This window comes from Pan troglodytes, chromosome 9 (assembly GCF_028858775.2).
Source record: "Pan troglodytes isolate AG18354 chromosome 9, NHGRI_mPanTro3-v2.0_pri, whole genome shotgun sequence".
NCBI classification, from domain to species: domain Eukaryota; kingdom Metazoa; phylum Chordata; class Mammalia; order Primates; family Hominidae; genus Pan; species Pan troglodytes.
In genome coordinates, this window is record NC_072407.2 from 126,862,231 (window position 1) to 126,890,169 (window position 27,939).

A 27,939-nucleotide genomic window follows, 5' to 3' on the forward strand; every position below is an offset into this window, starting at 1 on the left:
TCTAAATGCTCCTTCTGTGGGTGCTGGCTGAGTTCTGCCTGGTGTTGTTTCTCACTGTGACAGGGCAGCACTGGGTTCCAACGCAAAGCCCCACAATGACTGCACTCTCCCTCCCGCAAGTGCAGAGATTCTCTCTCTGTTCCATGCGGCAGCTGCTGGGTGATGAGGGAGGGGTGGTGTCAGCAATTCAAGACTGTCTTTCTTACCTTCTTCAGTGCCTCTTTCAGTGATATGAAGTTAAAACCAGGTATTGTGATCACTCATTGGATGTTTGGTTGTTATGAGGGTGCTTTTTTTGTGTGGACAGTTGTTCAATCTGGTGTTTTTGCAGGAAGACAATCAGTGAAGTCTTCTATTCAGCCATCTTGCTTCACCTCCCTTGGTAATCTCATATTTAATGAGTGCTAAGTACTTTGAGCTCACTGTGCTTTTAAATTTTGTTTTACTTCTGACTGCTTAAAAATTTCCCCCATCTCTGGCAGGGAAGTGGCTCATGCCTGTAATCCCAGCACTTTGGGAGGCCAAGGTGGGCGGATCATGAGGTCAGGAGTTTGAGATCAGCCTGGCCAACATAGTGAAACCCTGTCTCTACCAAAAATACAAAAATTAGCTGGACATGGTGGCACGTGCTTGTAGTCCCAGCTACTCGGGAGGCTGAGGCAGGAGAATCACTTGAACCCAGGAGGCAGAGGTTGTAGTGAGCTTAGACTGCACCATTGCACTCCAGCCTGGGTGACAAGAGTGAGACTCTGTCTGAACAAAAAAAAAATTCCCCCATCTCTTGAAGCCAGCAATGCAAAACAAATATCATTTAAGCAGGACCTAGTTGTTTGAAACAGGAAGACCTCTCAAACATCTAGTCTCAAGTATTTAGCAGAGAAGTTCCACATATCACTTTTTACCTGTTGCAATCTGGCTTTAACCCCTACTACATGTCTGAAACTACTTATGCCAAGTCACTCAATGTTTTCATTGTTGCCAAATTTAACATGCACTTTTAACTTCATTTCATATGTGAGCCCCCTGCCCTTGTAGTCCCAAATGCTCCCTTTTTTTGAAACTCTCTTGTTCTTTTGATTGTGTGATATAGTTATCTCCTATATATTCTCCTATCTTGCTGGCTGTGCCTTTTTAGCCTTCTTGGTGAAGTTCTTTTAAATTTTCTACACATACTGATGCCTCAGAAATCTATCTGCAGCTTTCTTCACCTTCTACTTTGTATACTTTCCTGAAATAATTTCATCAACTGCTAGGCTCAGTACCCTGAATTCCCCCCCATCGTGTCTTGCACTTCCAAGCTTTTATACATGCTTCTCCCTCTGCTTGGAGTGTGTCCTCTCATACTTTTAAAAACCAGATTAACTAACAAGTCTTTCTAAGAAAGACTCAACTCAGGTCTGTTCTCCTTCAAGATGCCTTTGCTGACATCTAATCTACATGCTCCCAGAGCACCTTGTATCTACTTCTGCCATTGCATTTTACACACTATATTGTAATCTGTTTACTGATCTGTCTTCCTGACATAGTTATGCTGTATCAGCAGTGTCTAGCACAGGGCCTAGTCCATGGTAGATAAACAAATGTTTGTCGAATAAATAAAAGAACACCTGAATAAGTAAATGAATGAACGGGTAAGTGATTTTGGAATGGACAATTTGGGGTTTGGAAAGAGGGTAAAGGAGGTGAAAGGAGAAGAAGAGAAATGACTGGTATATTTAAGCAGCTTGTTTTGTTACCCTTGTTTATGTGGAATAAAGTTGTCATTTCATTTCATCAAAAGTTTATTGAGCATCCAGTATGTGCTAGGCACTCTGCTGGATGCTAGTAATACAAAGATGAAGATGAAAACAACACAAAAACAAACCAACCCCACTTCCTTACTTACCCCTCCCCACCCCCAATTTAAGGCAGATTTGGCTTAAGCCTGGCAAGCTGGCCCCTCAGGGATTCAGCACCAGGGTATGGCATGTTCTCATCTCACCCTAACCTTCACCTGTGCATCTCAAGGCTGACCAGCAGGTACTCCTTATCCAAGTCCTGCTGCCTCTTCCACCTTCTTGAGAAACTTTTCCCCTACATGCATTATCTCATTATGGATGAGGCACCTGGGAAGTTTAGGGGAGCTGCGAAGGCACACCTGCTCAAATGAGCCTGGGGAAGTGCCGAGGGACGGGGAGCTGAGACAGGCATGCTGTGGGGTTCAGGGCAGAGGGGGCAAACTAGAAATGTCAGTGCCTTTGGGGCTGAGACAAAACTTGACCTGGTGTGGAGGTGATGGGTAACCGGGGCCTTGGAATTGCTCCATGGGTTGATGGCGAATCAGAGCTGGAGTTTAGGAGACTAGGGATGCAAGGACCCTTGGAGGCATTAAGGAGGAGGGAACGGAATACACAGAGGGCCTCCTTCTCTTTCAGCTTTTTAATTGCCCTCTCTCCTCACACAGTAGATTACTGCCACTCCTATGAACTGTTCAATAGGCGGTGGCATGGGCATGTCCTGGCTACACAGCGGCCCAGCCTCTTTATTTTGATGTTAGTGTGATTAGGGAGTCTGCCCTTTTTCTGTGCCCTGGGACCTGAGCATGTGGGAGCAGGGCAGATGGGTGGCAGGAGGCCAGGGGTTGGATCATGTTCCCCCCAAATGCTGGGAAGCAATAAGCCTCCTCCTCCCCCCACCATTTCTCTGGAGATTAGGACTTATTCTCACAGCTGGAGGAAGCTCAACAACTTTCCTGAGGACAATGATTGTTTGAAAGGCTTGTTTTGTAAGGAAGCCAGGAGGAATATATGAGTTTGATGAGCTAAAACAGTTCCTCATTTGGTCTAGTTTTCAGGCCAGGGGAGTAAGTGAAATTCACTTCTCTATAAGAATAAGCCCATCCATCTCTTTTATTCATGAACAGAGACAGAAAGAATGCTTGGCATGGCATGCCTCCGAGGGAGGCTCTGGGAGGAGGCCAAGCTGGCAGGCTCGGGTTCTTTGCCCTTGCTAGCGCCCAGGTCAGAGGGAAAAGGAATGTACTCGTACCCTTCCCTCACCACCTTGTAGGTCCCCAGGTACCAGGTGCCCAGGGAAGAAGGCCTTCACAATGATCCCCCCAGCTCAGAACAGCCCCTGCACACCCAGTAACCGGCATCTGGCTTCTCCTTAGCTTAGTGCAGCTGTGGATTCTGGGAAAGTGGCCTCTCTAATCTGAACTTGCAAAAAAAAAAAAAGTGCCCCAGCACTCAGGCATTTGTTCAGAGAGAAGGGTGGTGGGTGGGAAACAACACAGCTCCCTAGGAAGAGCACAGGATAGTCACGGGGGTTAGGTTACTGATGTTAGTTTCCATAAAACCCTTTTGGGTATTGGGCCAGAAATGTAATAATCTATGTGGTCCTAAGAGGGCACAACCTATACCAAGTGAGAACACAGCCAGTAAACCGGAAGCAAATGCGACCCGGTTTCACCATATCAACACGGCCGCCTCCGCGCACCCGCCTCCGTCTGCGCATGCTCATACACGTTCACACCCGAGACACCAGCGCCCCGCCGGGACCTCCCCTCGTCCCCAGCGCGCCGCGCCCGGGCTTCCCAGCCCCAGCCTTCCCCCGGGCCACTGGCCGCAGACCGCGGGCGCCTCTCAGGGGATCCCGAGGCGGCTCAGGCGCTGATCTCCACCGGGCCGGCCTCGTCTTGCTCGCGGATTATGTGCACGCCCGCAGTCCGCAGTGTGCGCGAGGCGCTGCGCGAGCGGCCGGGCGAGCTCGGGGCCCTGGGCGGCGACGTGTGTGTCCGGCCGGTGGCTGGGGAGCGCGCTGGGGAGCGCGGGTAGCGGCGGGCAGAGCGGATGGGCAGCCCCGGCGAGCGGCCGGGCACGGCGGGAGACACGGAGTAGCCGGGCGGGCCGGGCTCCGTCGCGCTTCGAGGCTCCGGGGCCGGGTTCTCCTCGGTCTCCGGGGAGTCCTGCAAGGACACGCGCCGCAGGGGTCAGGGGACAGTCAGCCCAGCCTGGGAGCGCGCCTGGTGTTAGAGCTTGCTGGAATTCCGAGGGGAGGGACCCAGTTTCCCTCTGCACGCCCACCTCCTGGAAGGCTGCAGACAGGTCTGGTTTTCCTGGCGATATTCCACACTGAGCATGGGGCCTCCTAGCACATCATAGGTGTTAAGTAAATGTTGAAATGCGATGATTTGAGTGCTTTTCCCCTTTACTCTCCTCTTTCCACCCGTCGTGGACAGCCTGGGACAGTTAGTTGTGGAATACTGGGGAAATCACCAGAACTGGTGTCCAAAGACCTAGGTTTGAAACCTAGATCTGCCACTCATTGACTTGTTTAATCCTGAGCAAGTCATTTAATCTCACAGCCTTGTTTTTTCTAATCTCTAAAATGTGCATGACACAAATATTTCACAGGGTTATTCTGAGTACTATAAAGCAGGGGTCCCCACCCCCAGGCCGAGGACTGGTACTGGTCCATAGCCTGTTAGGAAGGGAGCGGCAGAGCAGGAGGTGAGTGGTAGGCCAGAGAGCAAAGCTTCATATGTATTTACAGCCATGCCCCATGGCTTACATTATCGCCTGAGCTCCGCCTCCTGTCAGATTCGTGGCTGCATTAGATTCTCGATTCTCGTAGGAGCACACACCCTATTGTGAATTGAGCATGCGAGGGATCTAGGTTGCACGCTCTTTAAGAGAATCCAATGCCTGATGATCTGAGGTGGAACAGTTTCATCCTGAAACCACCCGCATCACCATCCGTGGAAAAATTTTCTTCCTTGAAACCAGTCCCTGGTGCCAAAACGGTTGGGGGCTGCTGCTATAAAGGGATAGGAATATAGTATGGCTCCCTAGCACCAGGCATGTGGGAGGGGCTCACTGCATGTTTCTGGGCACCCAGTCCAGAGCCGCTCACCTTGTCCTTCAGGATATAGAGTGCCATGGGGTTCTTCCGTTCCTGCTCACCACTTCGAGGGAGGGTGTCTGCTGCACAGGGGAGAGAAGCGGGTGGCTGGCCCAGGTACAGACTCTCCCCACCAGCCGGCACCTACTCTCTGTGCTTCCCGAATGGCCCGCCACAACCTCCACCAACATATCTGAATATCCTGGCTCCTACCTTGGCCAAACCTTTCCCTCCTCTGCAGTCTTCGTGCAGTTGGTGGGGGAAGGGTCCCTGCAGAGCTGTTTTCCTTGTCGCCCAGTTCTGCCTTTTCCCAGCAGCCCACTGATCTGATTGTTGATGGGATGGGTGATTGGGTGGCTGGGAGCTCACCTTCTGGTTTCAGGCGGTCATCATTCTGATCCATGTATTCCAGGGAGTTTTGCTTTTCTAGCTTCTTCTGTTTCCTGTGAATCAATTCAGCCCCACTATGAGCCGAATTATTGAATGTGAGTAGAAGATCCAGTGGGGACACAGGGAGGGATCTGATGGCCATAAAAGAGGCCTTGTGACAGGAAGATGGGCTGGGTACAGTTCATGAGCTTTGGAATGAATCACATCTAGGTTTGCACCTTGAGTCTGTCACTAGCGTTGTGACTGTGGGCAAGTCATTGAACCAATCCGAGTCTCAGTGTCATTATCTGTAAACTACAGATAATCATACTTAAAAGGTAGCAGGCTAACCACAGCCACAGTGCCTGGTCCCAAAAAAGGTGGTTGGCAAGTGAAAAAACCTATTGTTACTGGTGCTGGGGTTGTGGGGGCTTTGGAGCACAAGATGCTGGTGCATACACAATGGAAGAATGGATCTCTCGGAAAGAGATGCAGAGCCCTGGGAGGAAAGGCATTTAAAGAGACTTAAGAAAATAATGGGGCTTAGGTTTGGGATGGATTGAAGGACTCAGGTGCTCAGGAGAGTTACCCAGACCTTTTGGAGGGTTTCCAGCAGGCACAGACTGTCACCAAGGTCACAAGGAGGAAGATGCCTCCTGTAGACAAGATGATGTAAAGGGAGCTTCTTCCTAGGGAGAGAGAGAAGCAGAGAGGCAGGAGGGACTTCAAAGGGGCAAGATGTGGTGAGCAGAACTTCCTGCCATGGAAGGAAGAGAGGGGGAGCCCCAGGCTGCATGCCTGGCTGATGCTGGTGGTGGAGCTTGTACAGAACCCACTGGCTACCTGTTGGTGTCCTCCATGGATAGTTGGCCCATCTCTGTTCCCCTCCCCCCAGTGACATTTCTTCGGGATGTCCTCAGTCCCTCATGGTCACCTGCCTCTTGGGGCTTTGAGTACTAAAGGAAAGCCTGCAGGGAAACTCACTGTATACGGTGATCTTGACGGGCAGGCTGCGGCCCTGGCTGATGGGGTTCTCCACCACGCAGCTGTACAGGTCGTCATCCTCCATGAGCACGCGGGTGATGGTGAGCACCTTTTGGTCGGGGGACAGGAGCATTCTCGAGTCATTGAGGAGGGGCTTGCCATCCTTCAGCCAGGTGTAGCTGGGCTTGGTGCCATTCTCGTGTGAGCAGTTCAAGGTGAAGGCCTCGCTGAGCTCCAGCACAGTGGTTGAAGCCACCAACACCTGTGGCCTCGAAATGGGCACTGAGCCGCAGGAATGGGGGAGCCTGTAAGTCATTGGCTAAGAAGTGTCTCCCTTCCCCTTTTTAGCTCCCTGCCTTCCAACACACCTTTAACACTACCTTCCAACTCAATCTGTGGGCTGAGAAGACTTCAGACATCCTAAGTCCAGTTCTTTCCCATCACTTATTCATTCGTTTCACTGACTATTTATGGAGCACCAATTAGGCATAGCGGGTACAATGCTGAACAATGCAGACATGGTGTTGCCCTCATTCCCTCTTTCCAAATGCCTTGCCATGAACCCTGGGCTTTAATGTCTTAAACTGACCCAGCCAGGAAGATATTTCAGTTGGGCTAAGCCTAGGTCCAACTGTTTAGGTTCAAATCTTGGCTCTATCACTTCTAGCTGTGTGACCTTGGGCAAGTTATTCAACCTTTCAGTGGCTCACTTTCCTCATCTGCAAAATTAGGATAATGATATTAACTATCACCAGATTATTATAAGCATTAAATGAGTCAACATATGCAAAGCACTTAGAATAGTTTCTGGCACATGGCAATCACTCTACATGTTAGCTGTGCTGTGCCTGTCTGCCAACTTCTAATGTCCACTTGCCTCATTCTCAGCTCCCAAGTGCCTTTTGGGTTGGTTTTCCCTTGGTCTAGCTGGTGCGCTGGGCAGACCCTTCCCCAGTCCCACCTGCCAGTCTTGCCTCTTTCCCTGCCAGAGCGCTTTACCATCTACAGTAAGGTTGATGGTCTTCTCCCCAGTGAAGGTGTCGTCGGTGATGGAGATCTCGACCTCATAGGTGCCCTCATCGGCCAGCTGCAGGTCGCTGAGAAGCAGGGAGCCATTTTCAAAGAGTCGGATACGGTCTCGATAGTCAGGCCGCAGGGTGCCGATGACCTCCGTGCCAATGGACTGCACCACGGTCACTGGCTTGTCCCGCTTCAGCTGCCACTTCACTACAGGCCTGTCGCTGCTGGTACTGCTGTACTGCACAGAAAGCAGAGCCGACTTCCCCACGGTGCCATGGATCAGGCGCACGGGGCTGGTGATGTTCACCCCCTCCAGGGGGTCTGTGAACAGAGGCCCATGAGGAAGAGGGAAGCATCAGGCCCTGGGCTCCTTAGCCCATTCCCAACTTTAAGCCCTCTGATCTCCCACAGCTTCGCCTCTCTGGCTCTTCACTCCCTGCCAATCCTGGCTTCTTAAGCCTGGGTGCTATCTCCTCCCCCACGGTAGCTCTGTGCACTTCTGCCCCTTTGTTCTCTCTCACAGCCATCTCATGGCCTTCAATGCTTTTTCCACCTAGCCCTCTGCCTCTCTGGCACTTTGTCTATTGCCTTTCTCTTGTGGCTCACCACACCCTATGCGCTCCATTCATAAAAATATTTATTGAACATCTCCTATCTGCCAGACACTTTTCTATGTCTTTAGGATATAGCAATGAGCAAAGCCAACAAAAATCCCTACCCCTATGAAGCTTATAGGTCATTAGACCTCTGGGTGAATTTGTCAGATCTTCTTGATTGGGGATTGGGCGGGTGAGGAGATGGAGAAAGCATGGAACACAGATTCACAAAGAAAGGAGCGGGTCGTGAGACAGTGCCAGTAAAGGGAAAGTTTAGGGGCCTGAAGACCACTTTCTAGTTATACCGAGAGCCTCTCCCCGTTTTTTTTGCAGATGCATGTAGCATCTTACTAGGCTCACTCAGTGCAGAATAGTCCTGCAACTAGGAAGGTGGTTTTGGGAATTCTCCCAAACTCCAGCCCAATCTGTACCCCTAGAAAAGGGATTTGGGATGGGTAGAACAAAGAGCTTAGAATCAGAAAAGCTTTTTCATGCTGGGCTCTACCTCTTACTGGCTATGTGGATTTGGGTACTCATTCTTCTCATTTGTAAAATAAGGATAATAATAACAAGGCTGGGCGCGGTGGCTCACGCCTGTAATCGCAGCACTTTGGGAGGCCAAGATGGGCAGATCACCTGAGGTCAGGAGTTCGAGACCAGCCTGGCCAACATGGCAAAACCCCGTCTCTACTAAAAATAAAAAAAATTAGCCGGGCATTGTGGCACGCGTCTGTAATCCCAGCTACTCGGGAGGCTGAGACACGAGAATCGCTTGAACCCAGGAGGCAGAGGTTGCAGTGAGCTGAGATAGTGCTGCTGCATTTGAACCTGGGTGACAGAGGAAGACTCCATCTCAAAAAAATAAAAAATAAAAAAATAACAACAGCAACTGCCTTATCAAGTTCACAGGATTGGAAAGTACAATATGCATATTAGTCATTGTCATACAGCAGACAGAACACAAAATTGAGCAGAGTTTTGGGCCGTATTATTGATACATGACTTAGGAAGGTCCCATCTCCTTGGAGCTCAGATTCCCTATAGATAAAAGGAGTAGTAGGCTAGATGGTCTCATTGGTTTGTTCCAGCCTTGTAATTCTGGGATTTTACCACTTGTCCAATGGATGCCCTATCCAGAGGGCATTTCAGAGACCTCTTAGGAGCTTTGGGATCTGAAAAGATGCTGTTATTTGGTGTCACCTGGCCTTGTAGAGCAATCCAACCACCCGAAGGAGGGTCTTCTGGAGAGGACACCAGTTGGGAGCAGGGCTGAGTTTAGCTGAATAGACACACACATGCCAGATTCTCAGTCCCTCTGCACCCCCTGCCGCTTCCTTTGATGGTATTCCCTCTGAAGCTCCCTCATTCTTTCTGAGCCTTATTTCTCACTCTGCTGCTGCTACCGTTCAGTTGAGGAAACTGAGCTGTACCTTTTCATTCCTTATTTCTCTCCTCATGCTTGGAGGGCCCAGACCAAACCAAGAGGCAATTAAACGAAAAGGTTGGTGGTGAAGAACAAAGCAAAAAAAAAAAATTTTTTTTTTGAGACGGAGTCTTGTTCTGTCACCCAGGCTGGAGTGCAGTGGCACAATCTCAGCTCACTGCAAGCTCCGCCTCCCGGGTTCATGCCATTCTCCTGCCTCAGCCTCCTCAGTAGCTGAGATTACAGGCGCCCGCCACCACGCCCGGCCAATTTTTTTGTATTTTTTAGTAGAGATGGGGTTTCAGCGTGTTAGCCAGGATGGTGTCGATCTCCTGACCTTGTGATCTGCCCGCCTCAGCCTCCCAAAGTGCTGGGATTACAGGCATGAGCCACTGCGTGGTTACTAAACATATTAGATCCATTTTTGGAAAAAGTGCTTTGCTAAGTAGTGAGCTCCTCATCTTTGGAAATGACCAAGGAAAGGCCAACTGGCTACTTTTACACCTTGCTGGGCCTCAGCTTCCTCCTCTGTATAATGAAGTAGCAGGACCAGAAGATCTCTAGGGGGGCTTCTTAACTCTGACTTTTTTTTTCTTGACAAGGTCTCACTCTGTTACCCAGACTGAAGTGCAGTGGGGTGATCTTGGCTAACTGCAACTTCTGCCTCCCAGGATCCAGCGATCCTCCCACCTCAGCCTTCCAAGTAGCTGGGACCACAGGCATGTGCCACTATGCCCAGCTAGGTTTTTTTTTTTTTTTTTTTTTTTTTGTATTTTTTTGTAGAAATGGGATTTCACCTTGTTGCCCAGGTGGCTGGTCTTGAACTCCTGAGCTCAAGCAATCCACCCGTGTTGGCCTCCCAAAGTGCTGGGATTACAGGCGTGGGCCATTCATACCTGGCCTTAGCTCTGACATTCTATGATTCATTACTTGCCAGGAATGTTAGAACCATAAAACCTTAAAAGTAGAAGAAACAGGCCGGGCACGGTGGCACACACCTGTAATCCTAGCTACTCTGGAGACTGAAGCAGGAAAATCGCTTGAACCTGGGAAGTGGAGGTTGCAGTGAGCTGAGATTGCACCACTGCACTCCAGGCTGGGTGACAGAGCAAGACTCTCTCTCAAAAAATAAATAAATAAGTAAATTAATTAATTAAAGCAGAAGAGACAGCTCTACTGATTAAAGCTGAATGTGTGAATATCATATGCTTGCTGTTGAACAAAAATCTTAATTTGGGGCAAGTAAAATGAACAACATAAACTATTTTAAGACTTTAAAAAATTAATGATACTTTCTTCCCACAAAATCTTAAATAAAAACGGAAAAAGGCAATATGGTTCCATCTCACCTGCTTTGGTAGAAGAGGTGGTGGGGATGAGTCCTATCCCCCCTCAAGAAGCCAAGGAGCAACTGGGAATCCCTACTGGCTCTGCGCATCAGACTAAAGTCCATTTGGCCACATGATCCATAAGGTTTCTTCCAATTCTTAATTTCTGTGATTATCAACTGCTAGGTCCAAGGCATGGCTTGATTTAGAAAACCAAACTTTCGAATTTCCCTGAGTAGGCAAATAGGCTTTGGTATGTATAACAAGAGGTGGCCCTGAAAAAGTCATGAGCTTTATTAAAGGCCTCTGGGGTGATGATCAAATAGCTGGGGAACATCTACCCCCTTTCTCGGGACCCAGTGTGCAGTAGTATGCTGTGCACGCGAGGGTTACATGTGCAGAGCCATGCTGGAGTTTAGTAAATTGGTGTGTGAAAGGACAATAAATCTTGGGGCCCCAAAATCACTAAGCTAAAGGGAAAATCAAGCTGGGCACTGCTTATGACAAACCTGCCTCCCATTCTATTCAAAGTCACCCCTCTGCTCACTGAGATAAATGCATACCTGATTGCCTCCTTTGGAAAGACTAATCAAAAAAAGAAACTCAAAATAATGCAACCATTTGTCTCTTATCTGCCTATGACTTGGAAGCCCTCTCCCGACTTAAGAGTTGTCCCATCTTTCCAGACCGAACCAACATTCATCTTACATATGTTGATTGATGTCTAATGTCTTCCTAAAATGTATGAAACCAAACTATGCTCTGACCACCTTGGGCACATGTCATCAGGACCCCCTGAGGCTGTGTCACAGATGTGCATCCTCAACTTTGGCAAAATAAACTTTGTAAATTAACTGACACCTGTCTGAGATATTCAGGGTTCACAGGTGTAATGTCCCCAAGCACCAAACTTTGAGGATTCTCATTTCCTTCTTCTGGGAGTCTGGACAGTGACAACCTCAAAAACAAGTGGAAGGGATTTCTCCTCTCCCTTCTATCTTCTGTGGCCTCCTGGAGCTTCCCTGGCTTCCATGCTCTCCATCCCATCCAAAGTCCTAGTAGCCTTTTTGCTATGTATTTCTCCCTGAAGCCTTTCTGCCAATTTAAAGTTGATTTGTTCTGGATAAAAATATTGGAGAAGTTATGGCCTACAGATTGCCTGAGGCCTTACCCTCCTCTAGATAAGTCCCCTCATCATGCCTATGAACATGGGCATGTCCATGGGTCAAAAGGATGTATCACACGTGTTCATAAGTGAATGAAGGAGTCTTTCTTGAAAGCTGACAGAGAGAGCAGTTTGCTGAGCAAACAGTTTCCCAAAAACTCTAGCCAAAATCGTACTCTGTATTAAGTTCAGGGTTCCACAACTTTCAAGGGACACAGAGAACTGGGACAGGAGCCAAAGCACGACACAGAAATGAGGAAATAGCTCACAACTAAGGTCCAGAGTGGAAATAAAAGGACTAGGACCACTCAACCTTGAGAAGTGATTAACTTAATTATTGTCTCCAAGGCATCATAATATAGAAAGTTTCTCTTCCCACCAGAGGCTGAAGAAAAGGAAATGAGATCTCAGCAAGTTGTACCTTATCAACCTCAACAATGCGGTACTGGGATAGATCAGTGGCCACTCCTCAAGTAGGATTTTGAGCTGCTGCGATGCCGGGAATGTCAAACTTTAGGGTATAAGAATGCACCTGCAGATAGCCTTGGCTTTTCTTAATAGGGTCATCCCTTAGAGAAATCACCATCCACTCATTTTTATGTGCTCCCTTTGCTGGGCCAAAGTTTCCTTTTGCCAGTATTTGTCTTAAATTTACTTTTTAAAAGTGTCAATGGGGGTAGTGCCAAATATGTGTTCTAGGATTTGGTCTATACACACCTTATCCATATTCCCTAACACCAAAGGCTGCTGCCATGTCCCTTTTCATCTGAAAAGTTTTTGGTTTAGTTTGGGTCTGTCTCCATAAAAAAGTCTCTTCATCCTTTTGGCCGTCATAGATACCCTTCCTTGGGCTTTCTCCAACTGTATTATTTCCTTTTATGGTGTGGTAGCCAGAACTGCATCTAATAATCCAAGGGCAGAACACCTCGGTTTCCTAAAAGGAAAACATATTGTTTCTGCTTTTGGTTTTTAATATTATTCCTAATTAATGAGGGTCTGAGAAAACCACCCCCCTCCTCTGCTGTTACTGTATAGGTGCATCACTTATTGTGTGGATGTTGGGGCTGCTATGTTGTATTCTTACATTTTTATCCTGTTGAGGCCTACAAGTCATTTGAAGCGCCAGTTATTCAGGGATGTGAGAGAAAACCAGGAAACAGAAGCTGTTAAGAAGGCTTTTGGGATCCAGGAAGAAAGGACCTGGTAGCTTTTTATCTACAATCTAAGGAGTGTAGATGTTCAGGAATGTGTACCTAGTTAATAGGTATTAAGATGGCACACAGAGAGTTACTATGTTTGTGGACTGGAAAAATCACTCTTGTTAAGCTGTCAATTCTCCTAAACTGATTTATAATTTAATACAATGCCAATCAAAATCCCAGGAGGTTTACTTTGTGATCTTGACATGAAGATAGACAAATAGATCAACAGAAAGTCTGAAAACAGACTTAAATATGATTGCTCAAATGATGACAAAGGTGATACTGCAGTGCAGGGAGAAAAATGCTTTTCACAAAATAGTGCTGGGCCATGTAGGATAAAAACAAATTGACCCTTACCTCACACCTTACACAAATATTAATTTTGGATGGATTGCAGATCTAAATATGAAAGGTAAAACAACAACATTTGAAAAAGAAAACAGACTATGTCCTTGACTTGAGGGCAGACACAGATCTCTTATAAAGGACACGAAAGTGGTAACCATCAAAGAAGGAAATGATACTTTAGACTCAGTAAAATTAAGAGCTTCTATTCATCAAAAGATACCATTGTGAAAGCGAAAGGCAAACCATATAGTGGGAGGAGATATTTGCAATACATATATCCTATAAAAGGCTCATATGCAAAATATATTATTTAAACTCCCACAAGTTCACAATTTTGAAGAAATTCAAACAACACAATAGGAAAATGGGCATTAATTTTAATGGAAATACAATTTTAAACTTCTTTTTTTTCAGTGACAAGGTGTCACCCTGTTGCCCAGGCTGGACTGCAGTGGTGTGATCATACCTCACTGCAGCCTCAAACTCCTGGGCTCAAGAGATTCTCTTGTCTCAACCTCCCAAGTAGCTGGGACTACAGGAACACACCACCACACTCAGCTAATTAAAAAAAAATTATAGAGAAGAGATCTTACTACATTGCCCAGGCTGGTCTTGAACTCCTGGCCTCAAGCAATCTTTATGCCTTGGCCTCTTAAAGTGCTGGAATTACAGATGTGAGCCATCACACCAACCTTAAATCAGAATCTGATACCAGTTCATACCCAATAGGATGGCCAAAAGGAAAAAAAGAAAATACAATTATTGGGAAGATATGGATCATCTGAAACTCTCATACATGTTGATAGGAGTGTAAACTGATACATTCATTTTTGAAAACCGTTTGGCCACGTCTATGAACACTAAACACACAAATACCCTATAATTAAGCAATTCTACTCCTAGGTGTATCCCCAAAAGAAATGCCCGTATCTGTTCTCCAAAAGACATGTACTATAATAGGATGTATAACAGTAACAACTCTGTTCATAAAGCCCCGATGGGGCTAAGTTGGTTGGATTGGTTTGGAAACAACCAAAGTGTCTATCAAAGTTGAATAGAGCAATAAATTGTGGCATATTCATACAATGGAATACTATACAGCAGTGAGACCAAACAAACTACGACAACAACTTAGATGAATCCTACAAACTTGGTGTTCAGACATAGAAGACTGAATACATATGATACCACTTATAGAAAGACATGCAAAATTAATTTTTATTAGAAGTTAGGATACCACTATAATCCCAGCGGGAAGGCAGTAGTAACTGAGATAGTATGAGGGTGATTCTGAGGTGCCAAAATATGCTGTTTCTTGATCTGAGGGTTGATTACATGGGTTTGTTAACTTTTTAAAGGCTCACCAAACTGTATCTTTAGGCTAAATGTACCTTCTTGTATGTAATTTTTAATAAACAATTTAAAAAATGACAGCATCTACAATGTGGGGGTGAACTTGGGGCTAAAGAGCATGGAACCCAGGTAAGAGACTTGTTTCTATTGGGTCCCTAGAGGATGGAATAGTTCTTGTATTCCAGAGAATACAACCTTGAAAATAAACTTACCTACATTTACGGCATGCTGTGCCTATGTCTGTCAGTTAATGTCCTGGTCTCCAGAAAATTTTTATTTGAATGTTTCATAAATTGGAATTTAAAAATTGGGAAATAAAAATGATGAATTTAGAGAAGCTTCATTTGTCCATGTCAGGGGCAGAGTATTAAAGACTGTGCGCTCCATGACGCCTCAGGGCTAGCTTGGTGGTGTCTGCCATAGTATAAGATTAAGGTAAATCTTGGGGAGCCAGGGCCACATGGTCCAGTCTCCCCTTGAGTGCCAATCCTAAAAACTACATTTCCCAGCCAGCTTCCCTTGTTGTTAAGTATGGCCATGTGACTGAGTCGTAGCAAAGAGAACTAGTGCAAGTGATACGTATCACTTACAGACCTTGTTTAGCAAAGTCTTCCTTTTATGTTTCTCCATTAAAAATATAAAATAAAATTCTCTACCTGGAAGAAAAGAAGATACACCTCATGGTGATCTTTGGAAGCACATGTCAAAGTTGATAGGGCTCCATTGGCTTGGTCCCTGAAAAACTTCATAGAGTAGAGTCCTTCCTCTTCCCAGGCCTAGTCTGAAACTACAATGGGCTATCACATAGTTAATGCCAGGAACTTAAATTTTGGAATTTATTGGTCCCAGAAGCAAACATTTTCCTAAATAATATATTAGGGATGGCAGGGATTCCTTCTAGAATCTCAGCTCTTATTACTCTTTCGTCCACAGCAGTACAATGGCCTCTCCCAGCACTTACCTCTTATCTATCATAGGTCATTAACTAATATCCTATTAGCATAACTTACATTATAATTCTTTTTTTTTGAGAAAGGTTCTTGGTGTTACCCAGGCTGAAGTGCAGTGACGTGATCATGGCTCACTGCAGCCTTGACCTCCCTGGTTCAAGCAATCCTCCCACCTCAGCCTCCTGAGTAGCTGGAATTACAAGCGTGCACCACTAGGTCTGGCTAATTTTTTCATTTTTGTAGAGATGGGGTTTCGCCATGTTCCTCAGGCTGGTCTCGAACTCCTGGGCTCAAGCCATCCAACTGTCTAGGCCTCCCAAAGTTCTGAGATTACAAGCATGAGCCACCGCTCCTGGCCACATTTAGAATGTTTTGGTGTATTTACTAAGTTACATTTTTCCACATAGAATATCCTTGATCACCTTTTGTTTTGTCCCAGTCTTACTGACTGACATGATCTTTCTATAATTTTTTTCCTTACCATTTGATGACCAGAAAGAGTTTAGGGCCATCTCTGCTTTGTGTATTTGTGTCGTTCCTATTCTCAACTCACTGTCTCCATACCTTCAGCTCTCATTATTTCTTCAGCTCATTGTCATTTCACCAAAGCCAACAGTAACCTCTTAATTGCCTTATCCAATGGGCTCTTTTGGGTCTTTGTCACATTGGATCTCTTTGACAACTTCAATGGTATTGATTTACTCCTGAAAACTCTCAACTCCCTTGATTTTCTGGACAGCACCACAGGCTTCTAGTCCTTCTGTCTCTCTGGCTGTTCTCTCTTTGTCTCCTTAATGGGCATTTATTCCTCTGCTTCCTCTACAAGTCTTGAGGTTACATGATGTTTCATTTTCATCCCACGTTTTTCCCCTCCTAAGTAATATTATCTATTCTTATTGTTTTAACTCTCACCTATGGGCTGACGGCTGCCAAATACCTCTCTCCAACCCTGACCTCTCTGCCACCCAACTCCAGGCTATGTGACGTCTTCACACGGAAGCCTCATAAGTATTTCAATCTAAACATGTATGATACTCATTTTTTTTGTTTAAGGTTTCACACAGCAATCCTCCTTCCCTTCCTAAATCCTCCTACTTCCTACAGGTCACTAGCTCCTGACTTTACCTCTAAAACATTTTCTCAACATGCCTCATTCCTTCTATCTTTATTATAATTTCAGTCCATGTTATTTCTCCTATTTCTCTCTTGATCTATTGCAATAGCTTTTTGACCTGTGTTCCCCTCAAATTCATACGTTGGAGTCCTAACCCCCAAGTACCTCAGAATGTGAACTTATTTGGCAATGGGGTCACTGCAGATCTAATAAGAAGGGATCATACTGGAGTAGGATGGACCTAATCTAGTATGTGTCCTTATAAAAAGGGGAAATGTGGACATAGACATGCAAACACGGGGAATGCCATACCAAGACTGGAGTGATGCTGCCACAAGTCAAGGAATTACCAGAAGCTAGGAGAGAACCCTAAGGCAGAGCCCTCCCTAGAAGCTTCAGAGAGAGCATGGCCCTGCTGACACCTCGATCTCCCACTTCTGGCTTCCACGACTTTGAGATAATGCATTTCTGTTGTTTAAGCCACTCAGTTTGTGGTATTTTGTTATAGGAGCCCTAGAAAATGAATACAAACTTCCTTTCTTATTTTATTTGCCTCCAGTTTCCCCTCCAATGACCCCCTGCAGACTGAGTAAGCTATCTGAAAGGTACATGTAACCCTGACAGTCCCCAAATTAAAAACCGCTCATTCCCTTACCTCTCAATCCCCAGGTTATGAGTCTGGTTTACAAAGCTCTTGCCTCACTCAATTCATGCTTTTCTCTCTAGCAGTGATGAACCGCTGGGCTCTGACTAAACACTTGATGTTATTTCAAGCTGTTGACCTTTGCTCATTTCCCAACCCTAACACCCACTTATACTCCCACCTTTTTTTTCCCATCTTTTAAAATTCAGTGCACACATTCCTTCTACCAGAAAACCTCCCCCTGATATTCCCACGCCCTGTGTCCTACCCTACCAACACCCCCTCCACCAGCACCAGCTTCCTGGATGGGGTAGGTGACCTTTCTCTGATTGCTATGCATTCTCTGCATAATTGACTTATGATAGTTCCTGCAGTTTAGTAAAATGATCTCCACATCTGTTTGCCTCACTAAGTTGTGAATTCCTAGGTGCTCTGTAATTGTGTGTGTGTGTGTGTATATGTGTATATGTACTCATAAATAGGTATATTTAAATAAGATCACTTCTCAAAGGATTGGTAGGGGGCGGTAGAGGAGGTAAGCAGCTATGGAGTGGAGTGAATTATGGATAGGTGGGTATGACTATCCCACATTAGGAGGCTCATTATCTCCAAAGCTTCTTTCATCTGCCTTACTCTTTTACACACAGAGAAGCCAGAGTCGGGGGCTGGGGAGGTATAAAAAGAAAATTTCCCCTACCCCTACCCATCAAGCCCCACCACAATCCCTTGGAAAGAATGCCAGACTGGCCCACGCCAACAAGTCATCCCATACGAAATGGCCCAGTGCCCGCCATCTAATGTACTGAATGCCGTGGGAGCTCCAAAGTCATGCAGCCTTTTGGGGGAAGGGGGCAGGGGCCGTGCGGGAGGCACACAAAATAAAGAAATACGTTCAACGCTAATGCCTGAATTCCCTGAGATGTTTCTCACGGCAGCTGAACTCTCCCCCACTCCTGCCCCAAAGGCATTCAGGCCCTCCACTCTCCCCTCCGTCTGCTGTAAAAGCCCCGGGTCCTTTCTTCAGACCCTTTCTTACCCTCTGGCCTCCTACCTGTCTGGATCAGAAGAAGGTAGACAAAAGGAGCGAGGCGCAGGGCCCTGGAGGCTCTGGACAGGGCTCCCCTTTCTCTCTTCATTTTGGGTGGCGTTCTCCAGCTCTAGTGCAGACAATTAGCATGATTTCTCCACTCTGGGCACGTCCCCTTTGTACCACTCGGAGTTTCTCTGCCCGAACACAACCCTGCCAACTTCCCTCTGAATACACAGAGCTCTGTGTATTGCTGGACTTGTTCTTTCCTCTCCCTCAGACCTGGCATTTTCTAGTTTCCAAGCCCTACATCCCCAGTTTGGAAGCAGGTATCTGCTTAGGAGATAATCTCCAACTCAGGTTCCAACATGGGGGGCACCGGCAGCCCAGCAGTTGGTTGCTTGTCTGTGCTGAGCCTCACTACCCAGGGAGATGAGGATCTGGGCTCAGAGCACTGAGCTGGGACACACACTTAACTGGACTTTGTGTCCCAACCTACCCTGTCTCCACCTCACACTCCTTCTCCCTGAGGAGGAGGGTACATGCCAGGACAGACCTCCAATAAGCTCTGAAAAGGGAGGGAGAAGAGCTTTTAAAAAGCTGGGAAGTGAAAGACTCCAGACAATTGCTGAAGAAATGGAAAACCCCTGTTCCATCCCAAAAGAAGAAGACTGGAAAACAGCTTGAATTCTATTATTGTTACACTTGTCTTTCCGTGGCTTGGAATTTTCTCTTCTATCATAGAATCACATAGATGCTGGACACCTCTTTCCAGAAGCCACTCTATTCATTCCCCTGCTTTCAGGCAATTTTCTAGAACATGTCTGAGCAAAATGAAGGTCATCTCCTAACAGCCAGCATCCTAGGGTTCTGTTACCAGCTTAACAGCCTAGCTGTGCCCTCCTGTTTTGAGGCTGTGAAGAGGAGAAACACTCTAGCTCTACTCTGACCCCCATTCATGTGTTCACACCTTTTCATGAGGGCGGCCAAGGGAATGGATGCCTAGTAACTGTGATCTTGGGATGGGCTCACAACCTCTTTGAGCCTTCAATTTCTCATCTGTAAAATGGGGAAAAGAAGAGCTTCCTTGAGGGGAATTGTTGGGAGCGTTGATGGAGATTTGGTACAGAAGAGTACCTAGCAAATCCTTTGTTACAGAGATGATGTTTTAAACTTTTTAAAAATTGCCTTTTCTTGTTTCTTTTTTCATTCATGCTGGGATCTTTATATTTTTGGGAGACCAAACTTCACAACTTCCTTCTTGGTCATCCCTAACCCCTGGTCTTGGTTTTGTAAGTGCAGCAATTATCTCTCTAAATATTCTTTTTACATACTGGAGAAAGCCTGAGTAGGTCAACTTTCCAGAACTGAAGCATTATTACATAGCCCTTCTGAGCCTCGGCAGAGGGAGAAGAGTTGGGAAGCACTGAACTTCACAGACCTCTCTGAAAACATTCTGAAATATATAAAGGGGATTCTTTTTTCCTTTTGCATTTCTGTGTTTATGACTTTTCCCTAGACAACTCAAGGCACCTTTCTTCCACTGGAAGAGGTAATGTTATTATAGCAGGTACACAAAAAGAAAGAGTCAATATTCAGCTTCTGACATTTAAAATAGCATTTCAAAGTCCATAGCAAGATGAAAGGCTTAGCCAGTCTTTGTAAGGGACAAAAGAGCATTCTAATTTCTTTTATCTACCCCTTGACATATCATAGATCAGCCTGTGGACTGGATCACAGAGTCCTTCTGGAGTGTAGATAAATGGCCTCTTTGCCTGTGATGGCTGGGCCTTGAGGCTTATGGATGGGAGTAAAAGGAGGATGCAGTGTTTGGGAAATAGAAAGCCCAAAGTCTGCCCTTGTTATCCTGAAGCACTGTGGAAAGAAAAATGTGCTAGAGGGAGACTAAGAGGATCTAAGTTCTCAATATCCCCACTTCCCCGCCCCAGAAGTGGCTCTTTATACCTGCACAGAATTTGCAAGGGCTTCTAGGTGTCCAGAAGCCCTTTAGGAGACTCAGAAGTGCCGAGAGGGTAAAGAACTGGCAGGAAACAGAAGATTGAGCAAAGGCACTGCCATGTACGGGGATTCTGAGGCCAGAGGCAACAGCTGGGACCACCTACTGCTGTGGTGGGAGCCTCAGGTAGCTCATCAGGCCAGGAAAAAATGTAGACCCTGAGTAGAGACTGGTGGGAAACCTGAGAATACCACACAGGTCCACAGACACTGTCTCCCCCTGTTGCCACAAGGTTACTTCAGCCACACCATGTATATTTACCCCAACTCTTATTAGAGAGGAGCTGGGATTGGGAGAGGACATTGGAAAGACTGCTTGAGCAATTGCCCGAGCTGTCCAAGCAGAGACTGAGCTACCTAAAGACAGTGTGAAAATGGTTGGATCAGACTGGGCTTACTGAGATGGAGTGATATTTTCCTCTGCTACCCTGTGGGGGGAGGTGAGAGGTTCATGTGGAAGATCACAGCAACTACAAAGACATAAAGGCCTTCCCTTTCCTTTGTACGTCGGAATGTACGAGGAGTAATTTTGCAATCTTGCTTCCAGCGAATGAGTAGGCCTTTAGAAACTTATAATCATCTACTTATGTGCCTTTCTCTCCTAAGAAACAGAGAGCTCTTTGATTTAAGAGCTGTCTTATTTGTCTCTCTGTCCATAGTACTGAATACGGGGCAGGCACATAGGAGGTGCTCAATAGGCAGTTGCCAAATATTGAATGGATAAGCCCTTGCCTTAGTTCCTTTAGAGGGCTTCTCAAGCAGCTGGACAACTGGGGGTTGGGGGAGCAAGCAAGGGAGTGAGGCCACAGTTTGTGGACACATATGAGGCATCCCTTGGGAATTGCCAGAAATAACCGGGGCTCACTTTGAGTGGGGACACTGATCCAATAGGCAATTGATTTACAGAAAGATAAAGTAACAGCCTCACACATGACACAAAGTGTTTATCTCAGCTGTCTTGGCTCGCCTTATGTTATCCTTCCTTGTGTTCTTTGAGTTTTTTCCTCTGGGTGTGTCTGTCTCATGATTGTTGATGATGCTGGCTTTTTTTTTTTTTAAGGGATATTCCGACTATTAATGTTACATTTCTTTAATGTCAAAAGTATATTTATATTTGTTAGTCCGCATGTCCAATTTTTGGATCAGAAAGTGTGGTTATTATGGCCATTTCCTCATGAGCCTGCAAGCCTCTCTGGAGCAGGGAACATAATTCTTCATTCCTCTGGATCTCCCCATGGGGCCCAATTCTGAGCTCTGCATAATGAGGCTGCTCCAACAATGGTGTCGACATGAACTGCTTGACTGATGGCAGTCATCCCTTGCTCAGCCAAGGCCCACCGCCCTGCCTTCTCTGAGCACTCTGACAGATTCATTTCCGAGGGCACTGTCCTCTTCTGAGCAGCATAGCCCAGTTCTCTTGGCCCCTTCACTGCACACAGTTGCTTCAGAATACTCCTTATTTGGAAACCCCTCTGGGGCTCTGGAATCTGGACTCCTATCCCCTGCAACAGTGGCATCCCTGGCTGCTGGTACTCACAACTCTGCACTGAGCACCCAGACAGAGCTCCTGCAGCTCAGGATGGAGCGCCTCAACACACATGCATCCACCAGCAGAAACTCAGAAGTATTTGTCTCTAGAATGGGAGGAAGGAGGAAGGTAGTGATTTTAACCGAATCACCATTCGATGCAAACCTCTGTGAGAGCTGGCCAAAACAACAAATAAACAAACAAAAAAGGAGGCTAAGAAGTTGTAAAACTGAACTCTGTCTTCCAAGAACTGAAGGTCTTGTAACAGTCACAGAGCAGTGGACTCACTGTGCAGCAAGAGACACTTATGATAACCTTGTCTCACTTCTCCATTTTTTCAGATGAGGAAACCAAGGAGTAGTGGGGTTAAGTAATTTGCCCAAAGGTAAATGGCTATCTACTGATGGACCCTCGACTCCCGATGTTACTTAAAAGCAAATGGACAAGCAAAAATCATTTTAAAAATTAAATTACTTAATAGTAAAGGCAAGAAAAAATAACACACATGAATGACATGTGAATAAGTACCATTTTAAATAATTCTACTATTAGAAGTAAGAGTGTCCCCACCCACCTGGCCTGTTCCTCTGTCTCCAGGGAATAATGATAATACTATAAGAGAGGTTTAGAAATCTCCCTTACTAATAATATCCCATCAGTGGTGATTTTTATGTTTAGCATGCCTCCTCCTCCCCTCCATTCACTTCCTGTTATTAATTGAGCCATATCCATCTCCTCCACTAAATTGTGAAGCATTGTTGGTAGCAGAATGAGAAAAAGCCTTCCAACCAATGGCACCAAAATTCCTGTGAGTGAGGGAATTTTCTTTAGCAAGAAAGATATCTTGATATGCCACATGAAGTAGAAGGTAAGACCTTGAGCATTAAGAGTCAAGGAACAAAAAGATAAATTGCTCCTCGTTAGAAATAAACAGGAATTTGGGGGCAAGGAAAGTGCAAAGTGGAGAGAGATGAAGACAGGAAGAGGGGATGGTGGGGAATTGAAAATTTAAGAGCAGCTTGCATTGTTACACTGTATACCTCCCCTCCTTTGTCTTCTTCAAAACTTCAACTTGAAGAAAACTTCTTTTTCAAAATTTTACTACACTCAAATGCAGTATGTGTGTGTGCTTCTAGCCAATAAAATATGGCAAAGGTGATGGGATAGGCACTCTCTTGATTAGGTTACAATATGGAAGACACAGACCAGAGAGAGATTGTCTAGTGTACCACCATGGCATGAGAGGCCCCTGTGGCAAGGAACTGCTGGCCTCCTCCAGGAGTTGAGAGCAACTGTCAGTCAACAGCTAGCAAAGAAAAAAAAAAAAAGAAAAGAAAAAGGAACCTCAGTGCTACAACCACAAGGAACTGAATTCTTCCAACAACCATATGAGTTTGGAAGAGGACCCCCCCAGGCTCCAGAAAGGAACTTGGACAGCTGACACCTTAATTGAAGTCTGGTGCGAGACCCTGAGCAGCAGATCTATCTAAGCTGTGCGTGAACTCCTGACCCAAAGAAACTGTAAGAAAATAAATGTATGCTGCCAGGCATGGTGGCTCATGCCTGTAATCCCAGCACTTTGGGAGGCTGAGGCAGGCAGATGGCTGGAGTTGGAGACCAGCCTGGGTAACATGGCAAAACTCCGTCTCCACAAAAAATACAAAAAATTAGCTGGGCATGATGGTGTGTACCTGTAGTCCCAGTGACTCTGGAGGCTGAGGTGAGAGGATCCTTTGAGCCCAGGAGGTTGAGGCTCCAGTGAGCTGAGATTGTACCATTGCACTCCAGCCTGGGTGACACAGCCAGCATCTGTCTCAAATAATAATAAAACATGTATGCTGTTTTAAGCTGCTAAATGTGCAGTATGTATTATGTAGCATAGAAAATGAATACAATTAGCATGTGTGCATTTATACTGACACAGAGGACTGAGTTCCAGGTTTGGTACAACATGGTATGGAAAAAGGACGGCATATGTAGAACTGTGAAATGAGCTCTAAACTGACTAATTCAGCTGAAGCAGGAGTATGGAGTCAGGGATGATCCTGAAAACCTAGGCCTTCAAAAATTTGAAGAAATATTGGTATCTTAGTTTGGGTTTCCTCAGAGGCAGATCCTAAGTTAAGAAGTCAAATAGTTTATCCAAAAGGTAATTACAGCCGAACCAGGCAGTATATTGGGGGAATGAAACTGGAAGGAAAGTAAGCCAGTAAAGGCTGCATATGAAGCAAATCACTATTGTGGGCAGCTAGAGCTTATTCCTCTTGGGAGCCCTAGGTGGTAGTAAAGAATATGCCTCCTAGGGGATAGGGAGCTGGGGTATTTATCCACCAACTGCCATCAGATATGAGCTAAGGGGCTGCTTCTGAGGGGTAAGGAGATAATAATTTCTGAGGCTTCTTACCTCTCTCTTCTAACTGCTCTCTCTCTCTCTATATATATATGTGTGTGTGAGAGAGAGAGAGTGCTACTCTGCATTTGACTGTGTCAACCACTATATATATAGATATTTGCTTATTTATTTCTTCCAACCCCATCTTACAAACAAGAAAACAAACTTCTGAGAGGTCAGCAGCTTGTTGAAGTCATATAGCTGTTAAGTGACAAAATTTGGATTAGATCCCAGACTGATCACCAAAAAAGCTGAGGGTTTTGACCAACCCCTAATGCACCAGTAGGAATTCCTCCTCCTGGTATAAGCTTTTACCCTCCAGGACCTACTCCCTGACTAAGCTCTGCCCTCTCTCCCCACTCCTTGGGCCTTCTAGTATTGGTGAAGATATTTTCTTTCTTTCTTTCTTTCTTTTTTTTTTTTTGAGATGGAGTCTCACTCTGTCACCCAGGTTGGAGGGTTTCACCATCTGGACCAGGCTGGTCTTGAACTCCTGACCTCGTGATCCACCCGCCTCGGCCTCCCAAACTGCTGGGATTACAGGTATGAGCCACCGTGCCTGGCCTAGTGATGAAGTTATTTTCATTTTTATTTTTTGTTGTATAAATCTATATGCAAATGGTACTGGTGTTGTCTCTACCATAAGTTTGATTTCTCCTAATGGACAGAGGACTCAGGAGGCAAACACCAGCCAGAGAATTTGTAGAGCTGCAGCACATTGCCTGGGAAACAACGAGTTTGTATGAGGCTTTGTGTTGAGAGGAGGCAGGGCCCAGCTCCTACAGCAAGCTCTGAATAAGAGACAGATTAGCCAGCTCCCTTCGGAACAAAACAAGCTTTCTGTATGCCTGGACAGTGAGGAATGGCCCTCCCCAAGAACATTTTCTTTTCTATTCGTTCTCTTTCTAAAGTTCTCCTAGGTGGCCCTACTCTGGGGGCCTCAGAAAAACATCAAATAGAAAGTAGGAATGGAGTCAAAAGGCTCCTTCATCCTGAACATTGGTTTTGCTGGCTGCAGATTTCTGTAAACATGAAGAGTTACTCAGATGAAAAGGGTTCTGCAGAGATATGGTGTCTCCACAAGATGTGGAGTTTGTTGGGAGAAATACATGATCCTGGGAGTGGCATGGGGTCCTGGGTAAATTTTGGAAGGGCAGCAAGGAGGGGCTCCCATTTCTCTACTGAAAACAGGAGAACATCAAAGTCTTTTATACTGAGAGTAAATATTTGATTTTTGAATAGAATTCCGGCCCCCTCAGAAAGTGAGAGGGACTCAGGCTTGTGTCCATGGTTGCTAAACGTGCTCTATTCAGCCACTCTCCAGAGGAACAAAGAGGAGAAATTAATTGGTATTAAAGGGCTGGAAAGATCCAGCTTTTGCTGACCTATTTAAGATGCAGCAAGGACATTCTGGAGAATATCTCTGGAGTTCTGTTCTTGTAAAGCTTCAGTGCTTAAATACAAACAGGTTGAAAAATCATGGGGAAGCCACAAATTACACCCCAACTCATGAAAGCCTTCATTGTTTCCCTTCTCCTAGATCCTCAGATGGTGTCCACCCACCAACCGTGTCAGGGGAAGGATTCGCTGCCCTCTGCCGTCGTTCACCCTCCTACCAAAGAGGGAGGCTCAGAAATGGGAATCAGCTGGCCAGCATCTGATAATTGCCTACTGTGTGAAGAACACTCTATGTTCCAAACGTTAATAAAAGTGGTGGGATGTGGAAGAGGAGGAAGGCGGCACATTCAAAAGTAATAGACGACACCATCCCTGGATCCCTGTCTAGGAGCTGAAATATATTATAGCTGGGAAGTCTGCACCTACATCTATAAGCAAGTATAATTGATAAAACATTTGCATTGCCCTTTACAAATTATCTTTTAGAATATTATTTTATTTAGCCTTCTAACAACGCTGTGCAGTGGGATTTTTTTTTCCATTTTTCAAGGAGGATCATGAAGCTTAGAGAGGTTAAATAACCTGCTCCAAGTCACACATTTTACAAGTTGGCACAGCCTAGACTCAGCTGTGCTTCCTGTCTAATGTTCATAATGCTGTACCCCTGAAAGAGGTTTCCTTCACATTTTGCAAGTTGGCACAGCTTAGACTCAGCTGTGCTTCCTGTCTAGTGTTCACAATGCTGTACCCCTGAAAGAGGTTGCCTTCAGCCAGGCCCAGAAGTAAAAACTAAGTAGGAAAAGGAGAGTTCTGAGACAAGATGTGAGAAAAGGGATCAAGCAGGTGACAGGACCATAAAAAAAAAAAAAAAAAGCTTAGTCAGCAAGGGAAACAGGGCCCCCACAGGTTAGGCCAGGGACACTAAGAAGATAGATTTGTGATACACAGGATTCAATATGGGGAGGGACCACATTTCTTAAAAGGAGGCCCTAGCTAAGTTGTTAGCAGAGGTGTCTTGAAGACAGCCCCCAATTTTTCCCCTTGTTGCAGTACTTACAGGATTTGGCTTTGTCTAGTTTAAAGATCCATGCCAAAGTCAGGCCTCCAAGATTCTGCATCTGGTTTGTTGCCCGACAAACTAAGGAATGTGATTTGTCAAGATCATTTGATTGTAAGTGACTGAAGTTCAACTGGAACTATCTGAAGCAAAAAGGGAAGAATTTCTTGCATTATGTAACAAAATTTTTCAGGGAGCAGGAATAATTGGAAATAAGACAGTATTTTATATCTGTGCTGTCAAATATAGTAGCCATTAATTAGCCCCATGTGGCTAGTGGGACTGAGGAAATACATTATAAATTTCATTTAATTGTAATTAAACTTAACACATGTATCTAGTGGTTAACATATTGGACAGTGCTGCTTGTCATGCGGGCAGGAGAAGAAGACTCTTGACGGAACTAGTTAAAAAATAATCTTGGCAAAAGGCCATGGCTTAGGTCACATGCACAGCTCTGGATCAATCACTGTAGCAAGGAGACTAGAACACTATCCCAGGCTGGGCCATGTACTTAACCCCACAGTCACAGGTGGGGCCATTACTAGAAAAAGCAGGAGAAGGGATGCTGGGAAGACAAATCAAAATCTTCTAAGGTTTTATGACTTCTATCTTGCTTCCTAAAAAAAAATTAGCAAGCATTTACTGAAAGTCTATTATGCGTGATATATTTTACATATGTAACATTACTTCTCACAAAACACAAACAAACCCTCAAGGGTCAATTGTTATTACATATGTTACATATCCAGAAATAAAGACTTGGATAATGTGACTTGACCACAGATAGTAAATTGCAGAATCGAAACATAAACCCAAGTTTATCTCTAAAACCCCTTTCTCCACTGTAATATGCTATCCCCAAAGATTTGGGATATAGAGAATGTGACTATTAATAGTAGATAATTTAAACAATCATAGCTGAACACACACAAATGAATAACTTGGCTTTCTCCAAATAGTTATCTAGAAAGCCTTACTGCTTTTTTTAAAATAAAATCTATTTTCATTTATTTTTATTGTGGTAAAATATACAAAATATACAGTTTATCATTTTAACTTTTTAAGCTGTCCATTTCAGTGGGATTTACTACATTCATGTTGTTGTGCAGCCATCACACTATCTTCTCCAGAACTTTTCCCTC

At 45.4% G+C, this 27,939-nt stretch overlaps 2 protein-coding genes and 1 long non-coding RNA gene across 6 annotated transcripts; 2 read left to right on the forward strand and 1 right to left on the reverse strand.

Moving 5' to 3' along the window:
• Positions 1–1,763: 1,763 nt before the first annotated feature.
• Positions 1,764–18,687, reverse strand: HEPACAM (hepatic and glial cell adhesion molecule). Of its 4 annotated transcripts, none has more exons than XM_009424434.5 (7): positions 18,428–18,687; positions 7,234–7,575; positions 6,235–6,516; positions 5,846–5,939; positions 5,251–5,324; positions 4,894–4,961; positions 1,764–3,946 (listed from the first exon to the last, which is right to left on the reverse strand). In XM_009424434.5, exons 1-7 carry the CDS (start codon positions 18,510–18,512, stop codon positions 3,644–3,646), a joined length of 1,248 nt encoding a protein of 415 aa, XP_009422709.3. In that variant the 5' UTR covers positions 18,513–18,687; the 3' UTR covers positions 1,764–3,643. The 4 variants fall into 4 exon arrangements, with proteins under 4 accessions (XP_009422709.3, XP_522240.4, XP_009422707.3 ...); XM_522240.7 differs by having other exon boundaries at positions 4,894–4,964; XM_009424432.5 differs by having other exon boundaries at positions 5,095–5,324.
• Positions 2,275–2,541, forward strand: HEPN1 (hepatocellular carcinoma, down-regulated 1). The gene has a single exon (XM_054661685.1). The coding sequence runs from the start codon at positions 2,275–2,277 to the stop codon at positions 2,539–2,541; it is 267 nt and encodes an 88-aa protein (XP_054517660.1).
• On the forward strand, positions 17,470–27,725 carry LOC129136334 (uncharacterized). Its single transcript, XR_008537894.2, has 3 exons — positions 17,470–17,686; positions 24,767–24,882; positions 25,880–27,725. It is a non-coding gene; the product is annotated as an uncharacterized LOC129136334 (long non-coding RNA).
• Positions 27,726–27,939: the final 214 nt, after the last annotated feature.